Source organism: Chionomys nivalis, chromosome 7 (assembly GCF_950005125.1).
Source record: "Chionomys nivalis chromosome 7, mChiNiv1.1, whole genome shotgun sequence".
NCBI lineage: Eukaryota > Metazoa > Chordata > Mammalia > Rodentia > Cricetidae > Chionomys > Chionomys nivalis.
Window position 1 is genome coordinate 35,942,808 of NC_080092.1, and position 24,652 is coordinate 35,967,459.

A 24,652-nucleotide genomic window follows, 5' to 3' on the forward strand; every position below is an offset into this window, starting at 1 on the left:
TAATGTGGTCAATTTTAGATAGAAGCCTTCAAAATAAATGACCTCAGCCTCATTGATGAGTGCTGACCAACTTTTCCTCCACTCAGCTTTAACATGTGATTAGCCTTTATCACACTGAGCTGGGATCTGTAGAGCCTAGTGATTTGAAGGAGCCATGAAGTTCCAAAATGTCTAGGGGTCAGTGTGTGTGTGTGTGTGTGTGTGTGTGTGTGCGCGCGCGCGCACACATGCATGTGTACACATGTAGGCCCAAGGCTGATGCTGGGAATCATCTTCCATCACTTTCCCAGCTCATTGCTGAGACCAGCTTTCTCAACCACATCTAGAATTTCTACCATGGCTAATCTTGTTGCCTGATAGTTCCAGGGATCCCACGTGTGGTGTTTTGAATGAGAATGCCCCCATAGGGTCATATATTTGAATACTTAGCTCCAGCTGGCAGGACTGTTTGGAAAGGATTAGGAAGTATGGCTTTGGTGGAGCAGGCGTCACTGGGGGCAGATTTTAGGTTTTGAAAGGCACACTCCTCCTAATGTGCTCTCTCTGGCTCCTAATTGTGGATCAGGATGTAAGCGCTCAGTTGTTCCTACCATCACGCCTTTGCTCTGCCATTAGAGGCTAAACCTCAGAAACCCAAGGTCAGTTAAATGACTTCAGTGGCCTTGGTCATGGTGTTTTGTCACGGCAATAGAAAAGTAACTAAGACACTCTGTCTCCACCTTTCAAGGCTGGAATTATAAGTGGGTCACCATGCCTACTAGACACTTGCATGGGTTCTAGGGATCTGAACCTGTGTCCTCATATTTATGTGGCAAGCACTTTTACTACTGAGCCATCTTTTCAGCCCTCATGGTGCTCTTTCTCTGTTGCAAGGTGTTGGTGATTTATATCCAGCAATGTATAATATAATATAATACAATATAATATATTATAATATAGTTGTTAGCACAAAGGAAAGCTTAAACTCGTGGGACCTGGACATCTTCATGCAGGGCTCTAGGGATCCCACATACATCACAGGACCCAAGGGCCAGGCTGGATCAACACATCCCACTTCTATAGGGCCTCTTTTGGAATGCAGACTGCCAGGTCCCCTCAGGCCAGATTCCTCTGAATCTTTCACTGGACTGGAGACCTGGGAACCTGTTTACTTAAAGCTTTCTTAGGTGACCATGATTAGTGACAAGGGTGCAAAAACATCAGGACAAGAATATTATTGAATCCATGATTGTCCTTGATCTGGGATGAGCCGCCCAAATGTCTCTGGATAAGGTACATGAGTCAGTTGAAGGGGCTTCTTCCAAAGCCAGGGAAGCTTAAGGTTGCTCTTCAAGATGATGAGACTCTACATGGCTTCCAGTCCAAGTTAACAGCATAACCTCGACAAAAACGGAAAACTGAAAACTGCCATTCATTAGAGCACGCACTCGATCCCAGAGAAACCCAGGAAAAACCACAGCTCAGTAGCAGTGTGATCTCTGGCAAGTCATTTCTCTGTACTTCCATCTCCTTTCCTAAAAAATGGAGCGCATAGCTAGAGCCCTATGAGTGGCTACCTATGAGCATCACGTGAGTCAGGCAGACTACCTTGTACCTCATGGTCTCTTCACCGGCTTTCTGAGAAGGCTGCACTGGCTGGTACAGGCTGCTGCAGACACTCCTACATAGGGTCCTAGCTGGTGGTGGGCAGGGGAGCTGTCCAGGCTAGGAAATCAAGGGATCCATTTCCCTTAGTGGGTGTGCCCAGTTCAAGACAGATGCACATCACAGCAGGCAGAAGAAAGGTCCCATCAGGGGTTTGTGCTTCTGGACTTCATTCTTCTTTTGTTGATGTCAATTTTATGGTGTAGATATTATCTCCATAACCACACTATCACACTACATTTCTTGAAGATAGGAATGAAACTTTCCATCTGATAAATACTAATACACACATGGCCCTGAAAGGCAGAAGCATTATTTATGACAACGTCCTTTTTGTGTCTAAGTTTACTAGGGACTGGGGTGAACTTGTGAATTCAAACAGCAAAGATTAAGGATGCTTTGTCCAGGTAACCCTCTGAGAGTCTGGGTTCGTGGCCACTGAAATGAAGATTCCAGCCATGGCCATGGTAGCTGCTTCTAGAAAGGTTCCTTATAGCCAGGGATGGTTGAAGTCCTTGGGGTCTATCACTGACATGTCCGCCATCCCCTACAGAGTTCTGCTTGCTGATGAAGCCAGTAGTGCAGGCCCTAGCACACATCATGTGTAACACTGATGCAACCACCAAGGCCTTGAGGGTCCTCTCCCTCCTCCGGCCAGCAGTATCCTGACCTCTCTGCTCATCTGTGTTAATCTCACCATCCTCCAAGTGTGAACTTGCCTCTTCAGGCTTTGGCCACCCCGCTATCTTTCTGTGTACAGCTGCCGTGTAGTGTCTGTTTCTTGGGGTTCTTAGCCTCTTTCCTCTGTCATTACTTCCCTTTGCATCAACTGCGCTTGCCTCCTACAGTTTTGCGTGGGGGCTCTGTCTCAGCTTTCTCGTCTCCAGGAACCAGCCTAACCTGACACCCTAAAAGCCCTCACTGTCACAATATGAGTAAACCCCATGGTATATCAGCATCTCCACGTGGCCGCCTGCCTTCAGGAGCAGAGCCTTGAGCCCGTGCTCTCGGGCATTGAGGACGTGGACGACACAACAACCGAAGACATGTACTGCTCTTCTAGCAGGCCTTGGTGTAATTCAGGATACAGGGGATCACGGGCTGACCAGCCCTCAAGTGTATGTTTTCCAGGTACGGTGAGTATTTCAAAGCCATCAGCCTAAGAGGCCTGCTGTGGGTGCCATACAGCAAGTCTCCCTACCATGAGCAAAGGTGGGGAAATGTTTGGAGAGATGAGCAGAGTGGTCCACGTGCTGTGGAGAGAGGCAAAACTGAAGGCTGGAAGACAGTGAAGGGCAGGCTGACGTGAATGCCTGTGTGACCACCCGAGACCATGTGATGTCCTTGATGCCACCAACAGACATGTCTGGGTCCGTGGCCCTCTGCAACCAGGGTCTATGTTGATGTCTGTAGCCTGTGTTACCATCGAAGGCCAGGCCAGGTGGAGGTCTGTGGTCTGGGCCACCACTTGCGATCATGCTACTGCCCAAGGGCAATGCTGCTTCTGGGGCCTTACTGATCAGAGGGGCCTGTGCTGCCACCGGAGGCCATGGTAACTTCTGGCCTGGGCTGCAGCCGAGGACCAAGTCTGGGTCCGTGGTTCTTCTACAGTTGGAGTCTGTGTTGATGTACATGGCCCGTGTTTCCACCAAGGGCCAGATGGATGCCTGTGGTCTGGACCACCATGGAGGCCGTGTTGATGTCCAAGGGCCATGCTTCTGCTGGGACCATCCTGATCTGGGTGATCTGCACTGTTGCCTGAATCCATGGTGTTGTTCAGGCCTGACCTGTGGCTGAGGGCCATGATCATGAGGATGCCCAGGGTCTTCTCTGACACCCAGGACCACGTGGAGGTCTGAGAGCTGTGCTGAGCTGGCCCTGCCCCTCACTGGCCTAAGGAGAACTGGCTCTAACCCTTACCAGCCACCCCAGTGGAAAAGCTGGCACCACCCCCTCATGGGAGAGATGGCCACAGCCTTGGGCACAGGAGCAGGAGAGCTGTTTCCTAGGGCAGGGGTGCAGGAGACGTGGAAGCCCAGACTGACCAACACAGCTACCACCTCGGCCTACATCCAGGGCTTTGAGTTGGCCCACTGCTACGACTACCCCATCTATGAGCTGTTGGAGCACGTGAAGAGACTGGTCCTTCAGAACCATAGCTGCAGGATCTCCATGACTCAGGGCAATAGCAGACATCGAAGAGGGGTTCAGTGATGGTCCGGTGCTGATGGGGTATCAATGGCCAACAGGTCATTGCAATGAACACTTGCAGGAAAAGCTATTTGAGCAAAAGGGATACTGTGCGACACACTGCAGCGCCCAAGGGCACTATGACAAAGGAATACGTGCTGGAGAGGTGGGAAAGATGGAGGAAGGATATGGATTTGTTTTTCTTCTTTTGGGAGAAGGATACAGGGGCGAAGGGTGAACATGGAAGGACTGGGAGATGAGTGGGATTGGGGTGCATGATGTGGCATTCCCAAAGAACCAATAGACAGGTTATGTGTTATATGTTATATGCTTTATGTTATATGTTTCACATTATAAAAATCATCAGTATGTGACTTTGCAATGGTTAGGCACAAATGCCAACACAAACTGGAAACTTGCAAAACAGAAAGATAGCCTGGTCAGCAAATGATACTGGCAAACTGGGTCTCCACCTGCAAACAATGAAATCAGTTTCCTATCTTTTTACCTGTTCAAAAATCAAGTCAAAATGGACAAAAGGTCTTAATTTAAAACCAGAAATGCTAAAACTTCTAAAAAAAAAAAAAAACCTTAAACACTCTTCCAGAAATTAGGGTAAGGAAGAACAGAACCTTACTGGCAGAGGAGAATCCCCAAATGCCAGCAGACAGAAAAACGTGCAATTAAGTTTTCATATAGCAAACGATCACAGAGCAAGTACTTCATAGAAATTCTTTACCAGTGACAGTGCAGACAAGGGGTTAATATCCATAATTCACAAGGAATCACACAAATTAGGTACTAAGGGAATAAAATTGCCAACTAACAACTGGGCTTATGCATTGAAACAAATAAAAACAAAACAAAACAAAACAAAACACACAAGTTGGGCAGTGGTAGCGCACGCCTTTAATCCCAGCACTCAGGAAGCAGAGGCAGGCAGATCTTTGTGAGTTTGAGGCCATCCTGGTCTACAAAGCAAGTTCCAGGACAGCCAGAGATACACAGAGAACACTTGTCTCAAAAAAAAAAAAAAAAAAAAAAAAAAAAAAAAAAAAAAAAAAAAAACCACAAAAACCAAACAAATAAAAAAAAAAAAAGAACATAACACCACAAATGCCTAAAACTGTTTTTAATTTATAAATAATACTTTAGGCATATTTTTAGTAAGAGAGATGGCATCTTACTATGTTACTCAATCTGGCCCTAAGTGCCTAGATGTAAGAAGTCTCAGGCCTTCACCTCCTGAGAAGGCTGGACCACAGGTGTGCAGCACCATGCCTCCCAAGATTTTATCTGAGAATGTAAGCACGATCACATCCCTGATACCCAGTGGGGTTCCTGGTGCCTTGTGGGCACTTAACAAACAGTGAGTTGCATTAAACTCCATAAAAGAAAGACTGTAGAGCTGATCTCAAAAGGGCATCCGCACACACGTGCTCACTCACCTCCAGAGGATGGAATATCACTGCCGGGGCCACGATGTTGTTTATCTTTGCGGCTTTCTGGATGATCTGTTCTGCCTCTTCAAATCTCCTCTGGGATATCAGCCACCGTGGAGATTCGGGAATAAACCTAGGATTCATTTGCAATGGTTCATAACCATTTATAACCACAGGATTTGATGTTAGCAAACACATAGCAAAATAGTCCTGGGTCATTTTAGTCTTGCAAACATTCTATTTTTAATCAGCACACAAATTCCATTTCTAGCATACAGCATGACATTTCAATGAATTTATATCGGACCTCTGGGCAAGCTGGTGCCAAGCTCTGGACTGTGTTAGCTGATGTGGGAAGGCACCTGACGCAGCTGGACTGAATAAGAGGAGAACGTGTGCTGAGTGCCAGCTCTCCGTGCTCTCTGCTTCCTGTCTGTGGACACAGTGTGGCCAGCAGCCTCCAGTCCTTGCTCCCATGGCCTCCCTGCAGTGATGGGCTGTACCCCAACCCGTGAGCCCGGGCAAACCCTTCTTTCCTTGTCAGGCATTCTGTGACAGCAACAGGAAAAGTGACCAATCCGGAGCTTCTCTCGGGCAGAGCTGTGTGGGGCGTGGCCTGCCTTCCTTACTGACCCTCAGCCTGGGTTCCATTGGAAACTTCCAGATAAATCAGCATAGTAACTAACTCTCACAATGCTGTCTCTCCAGAATTAGTAGATTAAGAGCATGGCTGCTCCTCCACAAGACCAGGGTTCAATTCCTGGCCCCACCTGGTCACCAACAACTGTTGTGACTCCAGTTCCAGGGGATCTGAGGCCCTCTCCTGGCTGTCCCAGGCACTGCACACATATGGTGCACAGACAGACATGCAGACAAAACACCCATATATATAAACATTTTAAAAATTAAGTGATCTTTCTCTCCCATTTTCTTGGGTAGGTATAATTAACATAGTAGAAATGGCAATCTTACCAAAAGCAATCTACAGATTCAATTCCTATCAAAATCTCAGCAGAATTTACAGACCTGAAAGAACAATACTCAACTTCCTGTGGAAAAACAAAAGACCAAGAATAGCCAAAACAATCCCATAAAACAAAAGAACTTCTGGAGGTATCACATCCCATACTTCAAACTCTACTATAGAGCTACAGTAATGAAAACAGTCTGGTATTGGCATAAAAACAGACAGGAGGACCAATGGAATCGAATCAAAGACCTGGATATCAATCCACACACCTATGAACACTTGATTTTTGACAAAGGAGCTAAAAATATTAAATGGAAAAAAGAAAGCATATTCAACAAATGATGCTGCCATAACTGGATATTAACATGTAGAAGAATGAAAATAGATCCATATCTATCTCCATGCACAAAACTCAAGTCCAAATGGATCAAAGACCTCAACATAAAAACAACCACACTGAACCTTATAGAAGAGAAAGAGGGAAGTACACTTGAATGCATTGGCACAGGAGATCGCTTCCTAAATATAACGCACAGACACTGAGAGAAACAATAAATGGGACCTCCTGAAACTGAGAAGCTTCTGTAAAGCAAAGGACACGGTCAACAAGACAAAACAGCAGCCTACAGAATGGGAAAAGATCTTCACCAACTCCACAACAGACAGAGGACTGATCTCCAAAATACACAAAGAACTCAAGAAACTTGACAGCCAAAGAAAAAATAATCCAATAAAAAATGTGTTACAGAATAAATAGAGAACTCTCAACAGATGAATCTCAAAGGGCTGGAAGACACTTAAGGAAATGCTCAACTTCCTTAGCCTTTAGAGAAATGCAAATCAAAACAACTCTGAGATTCCATCTTACACCTGTAAGAATGACCAAGATCAAAAACACTAATGACAACTTATGCTGGAGAGATTGTGGGGTAAGGGGAACACTCCTCCATTACTGGTGGGAATGCAAACTGGTACAGCCGCTTTGGAAATTAGTATTTCTCAGAAAATTGGGAATCAATCTATCTCAAGACCCAGCAATACTGCTGTTGGGTATATACCCAAAAGGCGCTCAATCATACCACAAAGACACATGCTCAACTATGTCCATAGCAGCATTGTTTGTCATAGCCAGAACATGGAAACCTTGGTGCCCCTCGACCAAAAATGGTTAAAGAAAATGTGGTACATTTACACAATGGAGTGGTAAAAAAAAAATGACATCTTTAAATTTGCAGGCAAATGGATGGATCTATAAAACACATATTACGTGAGATAACCCAGACCCAAAAAGACAAATATAATAGCACTCACTCATAAAGCAAAGAAAAACCAGCCTACAGGCCACAGTCCCAGAGAACCTAGACAACAAAGAGGATCCTAAGAGAGACATACATGGATCTACATAGGAAGGTGAAAGACAAGATCTCCTGAGTAAATCTGGTCACAGGAGAGGGTAGAATGGGAGAGAGGAGGAAGTGAGGGGATTTGAGAAAAATATATAGCTTAATACAAACAATAAAAAAAAGAAAAAAAAAGTGATCTTTCAAATCCCAGTGAAGTCATAAACAAAGCAAAGCAAGCCAGGAAAGGTTGTTTTTTTTCCAAATACTAATTCTACCTAAACCTTCATATGCTTCTCATTCTCAAATGTTACTGCTGTAAAACCACAGCAGGCTGGGGAAAAAGGAAGTAGCCTGGAGGAGGCCAGCTGAGCCTTCCCCTCAGATAAGGGCAAGGGGGACCCTTGTCAATTCCCATGGCTGCAAGACAGCTGCAGAAAGGCGAAGGTCCTTCTAGGCAGTTTCCCAGGAAAGTGTCACAGGGTGACCAAGAGAATCAAAGTGTGAATGCCACAAACTGACCAAAGAAACCTTTATTAACTTAGCCATGTAAGCAGGTGGCAATTGAGCAGTTAGTAAAATAGGCCATTTCTAGAAGACCGGATTTTGACAGAACGCAGTAAAACCAAGATGAATTAGGAGAGAGGAAGGAAACAGCAGTGCAAGCAGTCTCCTTTTGTCCTGTTTAAATATGAGAGAGCAAGAGAAATTCTGAATGGGGGCTATGACTAGAACTTTACTTCTATTTATAAAAATCTGTTCTTGCCGGGCGGTGGTGCACACCTTTAATCCCAGCACTCGGATGGCAGAAGCAGGCAGATCTCTAAGTTAGAGCCTAGCCTGTTCGACAAAGCGAGTTCCAGGACAACTAGGGCTACACAAAGAAACCTTGTCTTTAAAAACAAAAACAAACAAGAAATTCGTTCTCTTCCAGAAGCTTCCAGTTACCCCCTACCTGGTAAGACTTAGTCAAGATCTCCAAACTTGGCTATTTCCACAACTGCTGTCCTAAAGCTGGCTTGGGGAAGCCTTGGAGGGCATAGCTCAGTGGCACACCACTTTCCCAGTATGCACAGGGATCTAGGTTCAATCTCCATCTTAAAATGAATGTTTCCATGGGGGCAGGGTTGCCATAGGAGAAACAATACCTTCGCTAAGACTGTTCAAACACAGCCGATTTGGGGAGCTGGGCATATAACTCAGGGAGAGCCTGCCGAGCATGCATGAAGTTCAGCGTTCCATCTTCAGCGCTACATGAACTGTTTGTAGTGGCAAGCACTTGTTAGCCTAGCATTTGGGAGGTAGAGGCAGAAGGATAAAAGGCCACCCTTCGCTCATATTGAGGAGTCCAGGGCAAGCCTAGAATACTGGAAATTCTGCTGAAAAATAATTATCATTTTTAGGACAAAGCACACATATGTAACAAGTACACCTTAGATACTAATTATGAAGAACAGTTGCATGTTCCTTGGTCGCTGTAGAACTGATCCCAGGATCTCTGACAGATCCCCAAATTCTCTCATGTTCTACCCTCTTACATCAAATGACATAGCCAGGCACAGTGGTTTGTGTGCCTGGACACTAGCTACTCAGGAAGCTGAGGTGAGAGGACCACTTGGCCAGGAGCTCAACATAGCAGGGTCTCATCTAAAATAAACTGGGACTAGAGTGTAGCTCAGTGGAAGATGTTTGCTGCCATGCACACGATCTTGAATTCCATCCCAGCACAGCAAAACAAAGCAACTTCAAATAAAATAGGTATAAGATTTATATATAATCTATGCACATTTTGTATGCATATATCTCTGGATTACTTATAATATCCAACACAATGTGTATCACTCCATTTGTGAGGAGTTTGCTGGAGATAGGCCTTGGGTATTTTGCCTTTGAGCTACCCACCATCAGCCTCTCAACACCTAATAAAATGCAAACACAGTATAAGAGTGGCTGGAGTGTATTGTTTGGGAAATAAAAAGAAAAACAGGGCACTATTTTCTGGTTCTGTTCTTTGCATCATGTACGTGGAGTTCATGGGTAGCTGGGACCATCTGAACTGTGGCTGAATAAAGAAAGGGGATTTCTAAAGAAAGGAAAGGGGCCCAAAACTGAGGACAGAGTTTAAAACATTGCCTAACAGTACCAGCTCCCCAGACAAAAAGAAAATGGGCATGGGACTGGAGTGGGAAGCATCTGGAAGAAAGCTGGCATTCCCGAGAACCAGGCTTTGTACAGTGCATGCACCCACTCACAGAGATGCAGAGTGCTGGAGGTGTGGGGGCACCAGGACAAGCTGCAGTACAGAGCATGCAGCTAGGTGGGCAGTGGGCTCATCTCTGGGCCCGCCTGCCACAGCGGAAGGCTGACTTGGAAAGGTGGCTGTACTCACCACCACAGGGGGACACACAGTACCCCAGGAAGTGTCAGCGCCAGCAGCAGCATCCTCCAGTCTCGGATAAAGTACGCAAACAGAGGCAGCACCATGTAGCCGATTGCAAAAAATGTGCAGACTCCTAATGTGGAGAAGATAATTCGAACTGACTTGCTCAGAATTTCAGTTCCTGTTCAAAACAAGAGGGCAGAGTTAGCGTTTCCATTCTCTTCGGCATTTGCTTTTTGAGATAGGGTTTCTTTCCATTACTCGGGATTGAACCCATGGGCGCATAACAAGGGCCCTACCAATGAAACTCGAACATCTGCCTTCTGAGAATGCTGCATTTCCAGAATAAGAAGCCAGTGGGAGACACAGACGGTCCTGTCCAGGAGACAAGGAGTGGCTCTTTTGAGACACTGTGTGGAGTCAGGGTGTGGGACGCTTGTCCGCAACTGTGAACAGACACTGGCCTAGGAGACAACAGTGGCACTTCCGGCTGTCAGGACGCACTCCTGTCCTTGAACCCTTGGATGTGACACCCAGAAGCCAGCTGCCTATGGATATTCCCAGGGCTGGTGGTCAGCACTGGAACTGATGCTCCCCAGGTAGACAGTGCTCGCTGATGGGACAGGGAAGGAGCGGTTCTGCTGTCCCTGCAGTGGCCGCCCCGGCACTGGACACGCACCCAGTGCAAAGGCTCAAGGGCGCATGCAGTTGGCAGTGCTGGGGAAGGATGTGTTGGCAGCTGGTTTCTGTCCCGTGCAGCAAGTACACAGCAGGTCACTAGCAGCGGGTCTTCAGAGATGGCCTTGTCGCTCGGGTTAGGATTCTAGCACATTAGAATTCTATCCACTCTGGGCCCTCTGACCTAAGGACAGAGATATGGCCAAGGGCAAGAGCTTGGCCTTTTGTGTAAGGCCTACCCACACTAGTAATATTGATTGCCCAATTGAAAAATCTAGACTCACCCAGAAGACAAAACTTTATGAGCATGTCTGAATTTCTGGATTGGGTTAGCTGAGCTAGGATCACCCCTCCCAAATGTGGGCAGCACCCCTGCATGGGACGTGGTCCTAGAAGAAGGGAGTCACACCCCTCTGTGGTTTCCTTCTGATCTTTCTTTCAGTTTCTTGAGAACAGTCAGGCTGACCTTGAACTTCATAGTCTCCTGCTGGGTGTCTCCCAATTTCCACAGTTCTTTTTTGCAGACCAGACTTCTAACCCCAGGGCCATCCCACTGCCTGCAGACTCTCCCTAGGGTGGTGTCTGGTTACTTTGACCTTCTTGAGTATCATTTCCAGATCTTTCCTTAATTTATGAATGAACACATTTTACCATAGCCTGACTGTCTTCGGCTGGGATTATGATGTGATAATGAATGGGTATGTGGTGTGTGTGTGCATGTGTGTGTGTGTGCGCCTGTGTGTGCACGCGCGTGTTCTTCCTAAGCAGAAATCTAGAAGCAGAGAATCTGATCTGGAAAAGAAAATCACAGAGGACTGAGACTCTCATTTGTGTGTGAGGTCAGTAGATAAATGGTAGCATTGGGACAGGGTCGTAGAGCAGATGAGTTAGCTATGCTCCAGGTAGCAGGTAAGGACAGAGATCTGCCAGCCTGTGGATCAAGGTGGACAGTACAAACAACTCCTTATTAGTCCTAATGCTCTATAACTTTTGGGGTCTCTCCCTTCCTTATACATTGCTGTCATTTGAGTGAGAAATGCTCCCCATAGGCTTGTGTATTTTAACACTTAGTCTCAGCTGCTGGCGCTATTGGGGAAGGTGATGGAGCCTTTGGGAGGTGGAGACTTGCTGAAGGAAGTACATCTAAGGGTAGAATGTGGGGTTTTATAGCCCGAATCCACTTCTTTTTCTCTCCATGTTTACGTGGGGAGAAAATGTCATCACCCTATTCCCTGACTGCCAGCTCAGCCCCATGCTCCTGCTGCCACGCCTTCCCCACCTTGATAGACTCTAGCCCCTCCGGAACTGTAAGCTGAGCCAAACCCTTTCTTCCCTCAGTTGCTTTCCATCAGGGTGTGAGATCACTGCTGCAGAACAGTAACCAAGACATACACGATCACCACCATCATCAGTCACTATCACTTATCATTATCATATTATGACCACCATCATTATCGTCATTATCACCACCACCATCATTATCATTACCATCGTTGTCACCATTGTCAGCACCATTATCTTCACAGCCATTGCTTTTCTGAGCCCTTCTCTAAGCCCCATTCCAGGCTAACTGCTTACATAATGAACTCTCTGACTCCGGCCCTGCAAATATTCAGCTGAGGCATAAGGAGTTAAAGCCACTTGTCCACATTCGTGTATCTGTGACAGTGATGCAAACTGGATGTGACACCTCACACTTAAGATCCCAGCGCTCAGGAAGTATAAGGGGGATGGCTCAGGAGTTCTTTAGCTGCATACACTGAGTTCAGTGCCAGCTTGAGCTACATGAAACCATGTCTCAAAGACAAACAAACAAAAAACCAACCCCACAAATAAATGGGTTGGGGGCTCTGTGGGTAAAGTGGTCGTCAGTCAATCATAAGGACCTGAGTTCAAATCCCCAGAGCCCATATGGAAACCAGACATGGTAGCACACATCTGTAACTCTAGCACTTGGGGATGGAAACAGGAAGATCCTGAGAGCTTTCTGGCTAGTTGGCGTAGCTGAAATGGGTAAGTTCCAGATTTAGTGACAGAGTATAGCGGAAGACATATGACTTTAACTTCTGGTTTCCACACATGCACACACAGGGGTACCACACATACACATATATACATATGAACATCACACATGCATGTATACAAATGAACAAAATCCAAACAAATAAAAATCCCTAAACCCGGGGCTGGAGAGATGGCTCAGTGGTTAAGAGCATTGCCTGCTCTTCCAAAGGTCCTGAGTTCAATTCCCAGCAACCACATGGTGGCTCACAACCATCTGTAAAGAGGTCTGGCGCCCTCTTCTGGCCTTCAGACATACAGACAGAATATTGTATACATAATAAATAAATATTAAAAAAAAAAACTCAGCATTTAAAAAAAAATCCCTAAACCCATAGCAAACAAATGAACTACAGTGATGTAGTGATGTTGATGATATTTGTCGACCTACGCATGTCAAGCCTTCAGGAGGAAAATTGCCTGCTCAAACCCATGGTCTTATGGATCAGTCCTTCAGCTGGGATGCTAGTGGAGACACAGGGGAGATGAATGAGACCATGGATGTCTTTCATAGTCTGATCATTAAACTGGCTAATAACCAAGCAGTTCTCTTTAGGGAACATCAGGAGAGGGCCTCAAGTAGGCAGATGTAATAAACTCTCTGTGTGCTCACCCAGAATAAAGACCTGTGGCAGAAATTATTTCCAGCTCTGCTCATCAGATCCCCGTCCTCCTACTCTGCCCCATAGACTCATGATTGTAGGCAAAGCGTGGCTTCTCAGTGTCTCTCAAGAGCAGAAACCTTACATCCATATCAAAGGGTGTGTCCTGGCTCTGCTGAGACCACACCCCTAGGAAGTTATGTCCACTCACTGGCTCCTCCACCCAGGAGGATTTTACATCATTTCATTGTCAGTCAGCTCCAGGAACAACTAGGTACACATCACGAGGAGGCAGCAGGACATGCACCGCAATGCAGCTGAGGCCTGCAGCTGATTCAAGCTCAGGAAACAAGCCTGAGAAATGTGCATCTGCTAGGATGGGCTGAGAGGGTGTGCCCTATGTCACAATGTGGGGGAGAGTGTGGGTTCCTCTATGCTAAATCCCCCAGAGACGGTTAAAATATTGCTTGTCAACATGATGGGCTCTAGGATCACCCAGGAGACAAATCTCTGGGTTTAATTGTGAGGGTGTTAACTGAGATTGGGTTAACTGAGGAGGAAAGTTCCATCCTAAATGTGGATGGTGTCAGGGTGCAGAGAGAGAGAGAGAGAGAGAGAGAGAGAGAGAGAGAGAGAGAAGGAAGAAGAAGAAGAAGAAGAAGAAGAAGAAGAAGAAGAAGAAGAAGAAGAGAGAAGAGAGAGAGAGCGCGCACATTGGACACAGGTGTTCATCTTTCTCTGCCTCCTGACGAATGACATAGTGTGACCAGGGGCCTCATGCCATGCTGTCATGATGCAGAAAATAAAAGTTTGGTTTTTGAGCTAAGCCAGTCTGGTATTCGGCTACGTCATCCCGTTAAAATAACAAGTCAAAGTTACATTTCAAGTTAAAAGCATTTAAGGACTGGTGTGTACATCAAATACACAGTGTATTCAGGAGACCCGTGGCTTGATCCTCAGTATCACAAAGATAAATACATTAAGAGGTAAGTGAAAATAATAAAAATAAATATGAGGCTGATAAAAGTTACATAACTGGCATAGCCCAATTTCAAAGAAATCTGAGATTTCTGAGAGCCAAAGCTGTAGAAGGCGCCATCAGTTTTACCCTTACTGAAGGGAAACATATGGACCAGAGGAGGCGAGCTTTAAGCATGTCTAAAGAACTGTCCTAGCATGGGATAGCAGGGTAGGGGCGGGGTAGTGGTCGGGTGTTGATGTTAGAAGTCCTGGAAAATACTGAATTGATGAATTAGCCGAGACAGGAGGTGATTAGGCTTTCCTGTAGAAAACAGAAAAGCAGTTCTTTATAGACGATAAACGAGGGTGCTGCTGCCATTTTACCCAGAAGTCTGTGGGCAGGTTACAGTGCTGTGCCTGAGAATGACATGGAGTCTGGGGGGAAGCTGGGGTGCGGGAGGTCATTGACCCTGATCTTGAGTCCCACTTCCTCCACACTGTGTTGTTTTGGAGAGTTTGGCTGGCCTTTTGTATAACCTAAGACTCTGGCAAGCCTAGGGAGAGTTAAGTGCAGCCCAGAAGGAGACTCCATACAACTTTGGAAAGAATTCAGCTTCTGCAATCAGTGCAAAGATTAATTTCCAAGCTGAACTTTTACCATACCAAGCATCTAGATTCTTTCCCAGAGCATGGAGGATAAAGTGCAGGCACAGACAGAATTTCTTAAATGAAAATCGGTTGGGGTCAAATCTGGCTTCTCGGAAAAACCCCAACAAATGCCCTTGGAATGTAGCAATTTTAGTCCTGAAACACCAGAGGGCGCTGCTGCGCTGCAGGAAAACCAGCGGCCACGGAGTCTGTCCTTCCACTAAGTTCTCCCTTTCAGGAACTGACTGGGAACTCCGCCTGGTCTGGGACAGATCAGTTTTCAGTGACACTCACAGGCTTTCAGACCTAAGGTCTTAGTACAAATGTTATCCCAGGACCCACTGTCAGCAGTTTCCTGTAGGGCCCGCTAGGATGAGGGGTGTGGACCCAAGCCGACAGGGAGCCCTCTATTGGTTGTTGACTTGACATACCTCAGCTCCAACCTACCCTTGACCTGGCCCTCTCCTCCTCCTCTACCCTGAACGTGAGACCATGGCCACGTGGGGAGCGAGAAGGCCAGAGCTGTGGCACTGCCCTATTCTCGCAGTAAAGGCTCTCAGAGCTGGAGCCCCTGTTTGTCTGGAGGAGCAGGTCTTGTTCTATGAGTCTTGAACACCTGGGGTTGGGGTCCTGGGAGGCTGAGCCAGGGGATAAAGTCTTTGCCATGCAAGAATAAGAAAGTGAGTTCAAATCCCTAGGACCCACCTAAAAGAGCCGAGCACTGTGAAACATGCTTGAAATCTCAGCGTAGGTGAGGCAGAGACGGGAGGATCCCTGGGGTGGGCTGGCCAGCCCGTTTAGCCTGAGTTCCAGGCTCAGTGTAAGGTCTTATGTCCAAAGATAAGGTGAATGGTCAGCTGGTTGGCTTGTGACAATCTGAGGTGAAGCCAAGGGACCCACATGAAGAAAGGAGAAAAGGAACCCCATCAAGCTGTTCTCTGCCCTTCACGCATGAGTTAAGGCACACGTGCACCCCTTCCATACGCAAAATAAACATTACATTAAGAAAGAGATGGAGAGCAATTGTGAAAGACTCCTGGTGTTTCCCTCAGCCTTCCACCTGCCCACACTCCTGTGCTCACACTTTTGTGCTCACACGTGCGCGCACACACACTCTAAATAAATAAGCCAGATGCATCAGAAGGGTGACTGCTTTGCATAGACCCCTCCTCGATCCCAGCCTGGGCTGCTCTGGATTCATCCTTCTACCCAGAGTGACCTTCAGGTCTCCCCCAGGGCCACACCAGTCACTGTTTGCAGCTCTCTGGTCAGCACAAACTTCTCCGCTCTCTACAGAATGGCAATTTTTCTTAATGGTGAGTTTTGTTTTGCTTTTATGAGCTATGGTCTTGCTACATAGCCCAAGCTGTCCTAAAACTTAGCCTTCACCTATCTCTGCTTCCCGATAATATGCATGCGGCCTCACAGATGACCTCGGAAAAATTCCTGTTCCACCCCTGGTCCCGGCGAACCACTCTCTTCATGCCAGGGCTTGCTCAATAGAGGGCCACCTGCTGGGACCATGTGGTTCCTGCCTGCTCCCTCTCCTCTTGTGTCCTCCCCTCCTCAGACATGAGGCGGGGCCTGTGGCAAGAAGCCCTTCACCAATAATTAAAGGAATGGAATTTGGACAATTCCACCTTGGCAGCCTGACAGAGGGTGTGCGTGTCTTTGGCTAATAGAACACACCATTGCCAAGGCCAGTGAGTCACAAGTTCCTGAGATCAATCAGAGCCACATAGCCAGGTGCAAGAAAGGCATTAGTGCTATTGAAGAGACAATCAATGCTGGGACAATAGGGACAAACTGGGGTAATTTGGGGTCGGCTAGCATGGTTGTTCTAAAGATTGTAGGACTTGATGTTCATCGCGCTTGGGGTGACTCTCATTTCCTCTTGTCCTGATTTGGGGGGGGGGGAATCAGGGGCTCACACTTTTGAGAACAGTCCTGAATGGTTTCTGTGAAGCTCACCTCACTTTCCCCCAGATAAGCTGGACAGGGTCCAGGACCTCCCTAGGGCCTAGGAATTGATGGCTTGCCCGCTCTCTCAGCCTGGTCTTCCCTTCAACAGGAGAACTGTTATCAGAGCGGCGCAGCCGTCCTGTGCAATGCTCATCTGCTCTGGGCATGAACTCAGATCCAGGCCACAGCAGATCTGCCCATGTGGGACAAATTCTTGCCACTGAGCAAGTGACTCTCTCACTGCGTATACGCCTTATCAACCTCCCTGAGTCCCTTCGTAGGCCACCAGTCTTATGCCTTTATAGCCCAGATCAAGGACTTCACATCCTTGCAGTCTCCCCGACCCCAGGATCTCCTGTTCCAAGCCCCTTGCTCCTGAGGATGTGTCTACTGTTGTGTGGCTACTTCTTCCCAGCTCCAGCTCTTGGTTTTAGTCCAGTACAGATGGCCCCCTCTGAGCCCCTGCCAGGCTGTGACTGGCTTGAGGTGCCCATAGCTGCAGCCCCCCTTAGATATACACATGTATCTAAAGTTGAGGACACTTTGGACTCCCTCCTGCCCAGCATTTCACAGGGTGGAAAGAAGGGACACCAAGTTTCGAAAGTCATTCCTACCTAGTATGAAGGCCACCACGTAGTTGGAGATCTGGCCCATGCCCACAATGATGAATAACACAGTGAACATCTCCCAGCTGGTGGAGAAAATCTGCACGAAGCTGAATCCAGTCTGCACAGCCATGGTCGCAAAGAGGACTTTCTTCCTGCCAAACCTATAGAATACAACACAACAGCATAACTCAGAATGTGTTGTAACACCAAGCCTAGCTTCACCATAGGGTCTGCCTTGTCTCAAGACTGAGATATTTTCTCTTCCCTTTGACATCCTGTTTGCCTCCTCCCTGGAGAGGCCTCCAGCATCCACCTGCCTGGGAACTACCTTCCGGGGTGCCAAGTCTTGCTTCTGGAGGAAACGGGCATCTTCTGTGATGACCACATGGACAAATCTGATCTTTAGAAGGAGGCATGGGAGGGCTAGGGGTCTGACTCAGTAGACAGAGGGCTTGCTTAGCTTGAATGAAGGTGCATAGCTGTAATTCCAGCGCCTGAGAGGTTGAGCAGGAGGATCAGAAGCTCAAGGCCACCATGGACTACACAGTGGTTTTGAGGCCATCCTTGACCATCCTGGGCCTGTCTCGAAAGAAAGAGAGAGAAAGAGAGAGAGAGAGAGAGAGAGGGAGGGAGGGAGGGAGGGAGGGAGGGAGGGAGGGAGGGAGGGAGAGAGAGAGAGAGAGAGGCACCACTGGTAGAAACTGCCACACCATTTGTGAGAAGTGGGTCAGACAGAAAGGACAGATTGCAGATACTTTTGTCATCGCCATGGGAATTCTGTATGTTTAGAAACCCCCTCAGGGGCTGCTGCTTCTTAACCTTGGCTGCACTTGGAACCACCCAGCGAGCTTGAAAAATGACAATCCTTGATTCACAGTGGTTCAACCTAGGACTTCATGATTTTGCAATGGTGGGAAGTGCTCTGCATTTAGTTAGAATCCCTGCTTGGAATCCTGTACTCGGGATTTCCCCACTCTCCCTGCTGGACACGGATGTGGCCTGGGGGCCTCTCTCTCTGTGCTGAGCAACGACAGTGAGCTACACTCCTGACAGACATCTGCCTGTTTGCTGAGCTAGCATGTCATATTAGGCGTGTGAAGAGTTTTTTTTTTTTTCTTTTTTCTTTTTGATCTAATCTCTTCAGTTTAGGGTGGGTTTATTAGGACAGGGCTTACAGAAAGTCAAGGAGCACCCACACTCATGCCAGCACTTGACTTCTCCCAAATATTATTTGTCTGCAAGGCAGTTTGAGCCTTGGGGTGTTATGCAGATGTGTCTCTACAGCTGCAAACCTTTGCTTTTTGGGACGATGCCATTCTCAGCCATGTCTGCTGTGTCACTGGTTGGTTTAAGCTTTAATGTTTTATTCCGGTAGTGACCAGTGGGCAGGGTGGAACATTCCTGCCCCATTCCCTCTGGGCCTGAAAGCTGGTGGTGGGGAGGGCAGATTCCCAGGAAGCGCTGTCCAGCTGCTATTTAGCTTTCCCACCTGCTGTGGTCACAAGAGAACATATAGGGCAAGCAGGACACAACTCGGGATAATGCAATCTTGTCCCTGTGAAGCCTGCAGGCTCTGGTGACCAAAAGCCAGCCTGGGTCAGTTCTATGGCTGCAGGCCCAGCCATGGCTCCATTCCCAGCCTCAGAGAGTGCCTATCTGACAGGAGTTGGCTTTACTCTAGCTGCTGGCTGTTTGTGTGGCAGTGACATGTCACCCACTCCTGCCCTGTCAAGAGCTGGGGGCAAGTCAGGGGCAATGATAATACCAGCATCCTGTTCTGTGAAGGGGCTTGTGGTACAAGGGCCCCACTTTCTGTTGGGGTCGAGACTTTGATCAAAGCTGGTCAAAGCCCTGTGAGTTCAGACTGGGAGTGTGACAGAAGTCTTGGCAGGATGCGGAGGTGAGGGTTACGTGTTAGTACCACCTGTGAAAGACTTACTTATTTACTTAGCTAGTTTGTAGTAGTTAGACAGGGCAGGTCTTGTTACGTAGGGGTGCTACAGTCAAGGTTGCACACTAGGTTATCTGGGAAAGATGTACTTAGTTAGTCAGACAGGGTCTTGACATAGAGTTCAGGTTGACATTGAACCTTTAATCCTCTCCTCAGACCCTAGCCTCCCAAATGCTAGGCTTCTCCTATTATCCACTTGGTGCCTCGAGGATCCTTGTCTGTGTAAAAAGCCTATGAATTTGGCCTTGCGTCAAGACAGGCTGTGGACTGATAAGTAGCTCCACCTCATTGTTCCCCATTCAGAATCCTTACCTGTCTGACAGCTGCCCAGACACGAAGGAACCGCAGAGAACGCCTACGAAGAACAGGGAGGTGGTGAGGGGTGTCTTCCAGTCATCCTCACACACCAGATTCCACTGCCAACAAGACAGCATGCAACGTGAGCCCAGTCCTCCAGCAGGACCCACCCGTGCCCCGCTCCAAGGAGCGCCAGATGGATGCCAGGTGCACTGTCCTCCCTTGCACCAGCCTGCTGGCTCTGTGCAAAGAGCACAGGCCTCGTAGCTCTGGGTTTGACTCTGCCATTCAATGTGACAAGAAGCCCGGGGGCATACTACTGCCTCCCATTGAGACACAGCTTCCTCTTCGGGAGGGAGGAGATGACTTCAACCTGCTTGCATTATCTATAAGGAGGTTGGCAAGCCCACAATCACAAAGCAGTATGAAGTGAAGAGATCCTCGTTCCTCTACCTTATAGAAGACAGAAGAGAGCTTTGAAAGGCCAGAAGAGAAGGGCAGAGGGCACAGCTAGCTGGTCCAGGAGTAAAACGTCATCTCCTTTGATGAAGAATGAAAATAACCTCAGCGCTGTGGGTTTTTTAAGCACTTCTCTGGGAAGTCTTGGTTCCCTGGTCTCCTCAAACATAGATGGAGCATCTAACCCACTCCAGGGGCCACTGTGCCAGCACGCCCCACCCTTTCCAAGGGGTGTCTGAGCCTCCTTCCTCCACTCCTCTACCCTCCCTCCCACCCAGCCTTCCCAGCAGTGTGGTTCCTCCCTGTCCCCAGGCCCTGTGGACTGCTACCACACTAACAAGCTCCTGCTGGTGGATCCATAAAACCAGTTTCAGCCAGAGTTTCTGTTCCCAGATTTCCCCTGGAGTCAGCTCAGCCCAGTCTCAAGGGAGGCTGCAGAGATTTCAAAGTGTGCTTGGTGACCTCTGCTCATATATTTTGTCCTGGAGGTGTGTGGGGGAGCAGTCCACAAGATGGGCTAGCAGAGGAGAGGGACCCTCCAGCCTACCCCTTGCTCCATTGTGTGGGCATCCTACATCTGTGGCATTTGTGGAGCAGGTCTGTTCTTATTCCCCACAACTGCCTTCAAAGTGTAGTTGATTTAAAACAATTCCTGCATGTGCATTATTCCATACTGCATTCTGTAGTTCTGTAGTGTGGGAGCGGGGGTTAGAAACACTAACAAATGGAAAGCATAAACCAAAAAGCTAAGGCGATCAAGGCGAACAAAGTCAGGGAGGCGAGAAAAACTCAAGCCAGGAGTCAAAGCAGACTGTATGCCCAAGGGTCTGCCTGTGGCAATGGCTTCTGCTACCCCAGCCGCTCAGCTTAGAAGGGCCTGGTGACTCTCGTGACCCTCGTGGTCATGCCTTCTGCAGAGCACCAGCCTGCCTAGGTCCCGAGACCTAAGGCCTCCCCTATAGACTTCCTCCCATCAAGGCTGCTCCAGGCTCACGATGCTGGTAGGATGCCCAAGCATGGCTCTGCAGAAGAAGAACATGGACCAGGAACTCAGCTCCCTCGCCTTCAGAAGCAACCCAAGGGTCAATCTGAGATTATCAATCACTTATCCAGACTGATACCTCACTTGGTGCTATGGTGTGACTGTTCCCATTGAAACTCATGGTGAAATGTAATCCCTATTGTGAGGTGTTAAGGAAGTAAACATAATTAATTCAATGATGGTGCTTAGAGATAGGAATTTTGGGTGGTGATTAAAAAAAATGAGGTAATCAGGGTGGGGCCTAATCCAAAGGGAACAGCAGCTTTGTTAGAGGACAGATATAAACGAGTTTCATGTCTTCTTGCACTGATGCCCTGTGCACAGATGCCCTGTGCAGGAAGGCCTGCACTAGACATAGCCGCTGGCCTTGAACTTCTCAGCACTTATAACCTTGACTTGAGCCAGCCTTTATTCTATTGTGTGTGTTGGTATATGTGTATGGTTTTATATGTGTGTATTACACACATGTGAGTGTGTATCCACACTTTTAGAGGGTAGAAGATATCAGGTGTCTTTCTCTATCACATCCTGTCTTATATCCTTGAAATAGAGCCTCTCACTCTCACAGAACTGGAAGTTCCCAATTAAGACTAGGCTAGCTGGCCAGTGTGCTCCCAGCATCTACCTGTCTCCAACCTCTAATGCCGGGGTCACAGGTATGTGCAGCCACGCCTGACTTTTTTACACGAGTCCTAGGGATTCACACTCAGGTGCATGAGCAGCCACACAAGAGCTGTTATTCACTGAGCCATCTTGCCAGCCCAAGTCTTCTTTCTTTATAAATCACCAAGAAATGGGGCCAGCAAGATGACTCCGGGGTTAAGGTGCTTGCTGAGTAAGCTCGGCCACCTGAGTTCAATTCCTGGAGCTCGGCCACCTGAGAGTGGAAGGAGAGGACCAGCTTCAGAACGTTGTCCTCTGACCTCCATATGCACACTGTGGTACATGCACCCACGCCTACCCCCCCCCCATTACCCACCCATCTACATTAATGTTAAATAAATCTAAAGAGGACATTACTCAGAAATGAAAATGGACCTGAGGTCCCTGAATGGGCTCCAAGAGACAGGACAGGCAATCGGTCCTCTGCTGCTGTCCAGCCAGGTTCCTAGGCTTGTTCACCCTACAGACTAGAAGGAGTAGGCTCAGTGTACCTGAGCGAGTGGCTACCTTCCTCCCAAAAAGCTGGCCAAGGCTAGGAAAGCGGCTCGAGATTGAACCCTGACACACAGAGACTTGTCATTGCGTCTCCAAGGGCAGGACAAAGAGCTCCCACTCTTCTTCCAGGAATATGACACCAGACAATAATTGCTTAGGATTTGGGGTAGAAGGCCTCCGTCACCACATTCAGCCTTGCACGAAATGCAACAAATCTTATGCCAGCAGTGGTTTTACCATGCAAACCATTAACCGTCCCTATTCAGCTGCATTTGGGCAGCAAAGAGCTTCATAGAACGTTCTCTTCTTTGTGGTTTAAAACAAAAACTGTTTCACTGTCAGGAATTTGAACTAGAGAAGCAAAGAAAGGACTTAGTGCCTGGCATGGGGGTGCACGCCTTTAATTCCAGTCCTTGGGAGGTAGAGGCAAATGGGTCTCTGAGTTCAAGGCTAGCCTGGTCTACATAGGGAGTTTCAGGACAGCCAGGGCTACACAGAGAAACCTTGAGACACTAAAGATAAATAAATAAATAAATAAATAAATAAATAAATAAATAAATGGACTTAGAGACAGGAAGGAAAGAGAGAGGCTTATGGAGACAGAGCCAGACCCAGTATGAGCAAAAACAAGAGGTGGGAATTCTACCTAATACAAACTGAACTTGCTGGACCCCTGGTTCAAAAGTGGCAAGGACAAAATTTAAGTGGCCTTCACTTCTCCTTCTCTCTCTCCTTCCCTCTTCTTTTCTTTCAGCGTGTGTGTGCACGCTTGTGTGCGTGTGCATACACATGAACACACACACACCTTTTAGAGGTCAACATCCATTATCACATCTCAAGTGCTATCCACTTTATTTTTTGAGACAGGGTCTCACTAATTAGGCAAGGCCAGTTGGTTAGGAAACCCCCAGAGGTTGATCTGTCTACCTTCCCCGGTGCTGGGATAACAAATGTAGTCCACCACACTGAACTTTTCACATGAGCTCTGGGGAGCAGATTCAGGTCATTCTGCTTGCATGGCAAACCTTTATTGGCTGAGCCATCTTCCTAGTCACTGAAATTGAGGGTTTCCAGAGAAGTATGGTGGTGTAAGCCTAGAGGATTAAGAGTTTTGAGGATAGCCTGTGCTATACTGTAGGTGAGTCCTGCCAGCCAGCTCCCAAACCATGACATGAAGACATATTATTAATGGCTTGGCCAATAGCTTAGTCTTGTTACTAACTAGCTCTTACAACTAAAGTTAACCAACTTCTATCAATCTATGTGTTGCCACATGACTTGTGGCTTTTACCTGTCCTCTAGTATTTCTTGTTCCCTCTGTGCCTGCTGGTGACTCTGCCCATCTTCCAAGAGTTCTCTGCGTGACTCTCCTACCTATGTCTCCTGCCTAGCTAATGGCCATTTAGCTTTTTATTAACCCACTCAGAAGGTACCTTGGCGAAGACACATCATTATGAAAAGATTATTCCACAGCACTATACAGCAAGTCCTGGTCTCAAAAAAAAAAAAAAAAAAAAGGGGGAAAAAGGATTTCATAACCCAAAGCAGAACATTGTGATCAAGTGTACAGGCCCTGTGTGACTGCATAGGTTGCCTATCATGAGGTAGCCTGTTGGGAATGGTAATCAAACTTGTTTTCTTTGGACCAAAGCATGAGTGCTGGGAGTAGGGGTGGAAATTGGATCAGTTCCCTGCAACTCTCTTTCCTGGAAACCATGGAATCAAGATGAGAATGCCTTACTGAGAAAAGGTACCAAGCCACGTGACTGAACATAGACAAGAACTCTGGGTTAATTTAAGTTGTAAAACCTAGTTAATAATAAGACTGAGCTAAAAGGCCAAACAGTTTATAATTAATATAAGCTTCTGTGTGTTTCTTTAGGACTGAATAACTGCTTAACCAGGCTGGACAAAAACTTCCATCTACAAATGGCACCCAAACATCTGGCAAGAATTTCCACATAAAGCCTGAAAAAGTTTTAAAAAAAAATTCTAGACAGACAAGAACAGAGTCAAGTGCAGCTTCTTGGTAACTGTCTTCTCTCTGGTAGGCTCTGTTTGCTGGCAGCAAGCAGAGGTGTGGCTCCTTTAAGAGAGGCTTTCTGACTCAGCATTAGAGGCAAAAACTTTGCAGCTCTTTAAGAGGCTCTGCCACCAAACACTTAAGTGGTGTTTATGAGCAACCAGCATAGGCTTCTTGGTGGTGGCTTGGACATAGGAACTCCACAGAGCTGTGGCAATAAATCTGGCTCCTGCCAGT

General features: G+C 47.4%; 1 protein-coding gene across 1 annotated transcript in view; it reads right to left on the minus strand.

Annotated features, from left to right (window-relative positions):
• Positions 1 to 24,652, minus strand: part of Slc22a4 (solute carrier family 22 member 4) — a 57,284-nt gene that overhangs the window by 9,525 nt on the left and 23,107 nt on the right. Inside the window, exons 2-5 of the mRNA XM_057773553.1 lie at positions 19,749 to 19,852; positions 17,492 to 17,646; positions 9,976 to 10,147; positions 5,283 to 5,409 (exon numbers count right to left, since the gene is read on the minus strand). Of these exons, the coding sequence (XP_057629536.1) occupies positions 5,283 to 5,409; positions 9,976 to 10,147; positions 17,492 to 17,646; positions 19,749 to 19,852 (558 nt within the window). The remainder of the gene's footprint in view (positions 1 to 5,282; positions 5,410 to 9,975; positions 10,148 to 17,491; positions 17,647 to 19,748; positions 19,853 to 24,652) is intronic.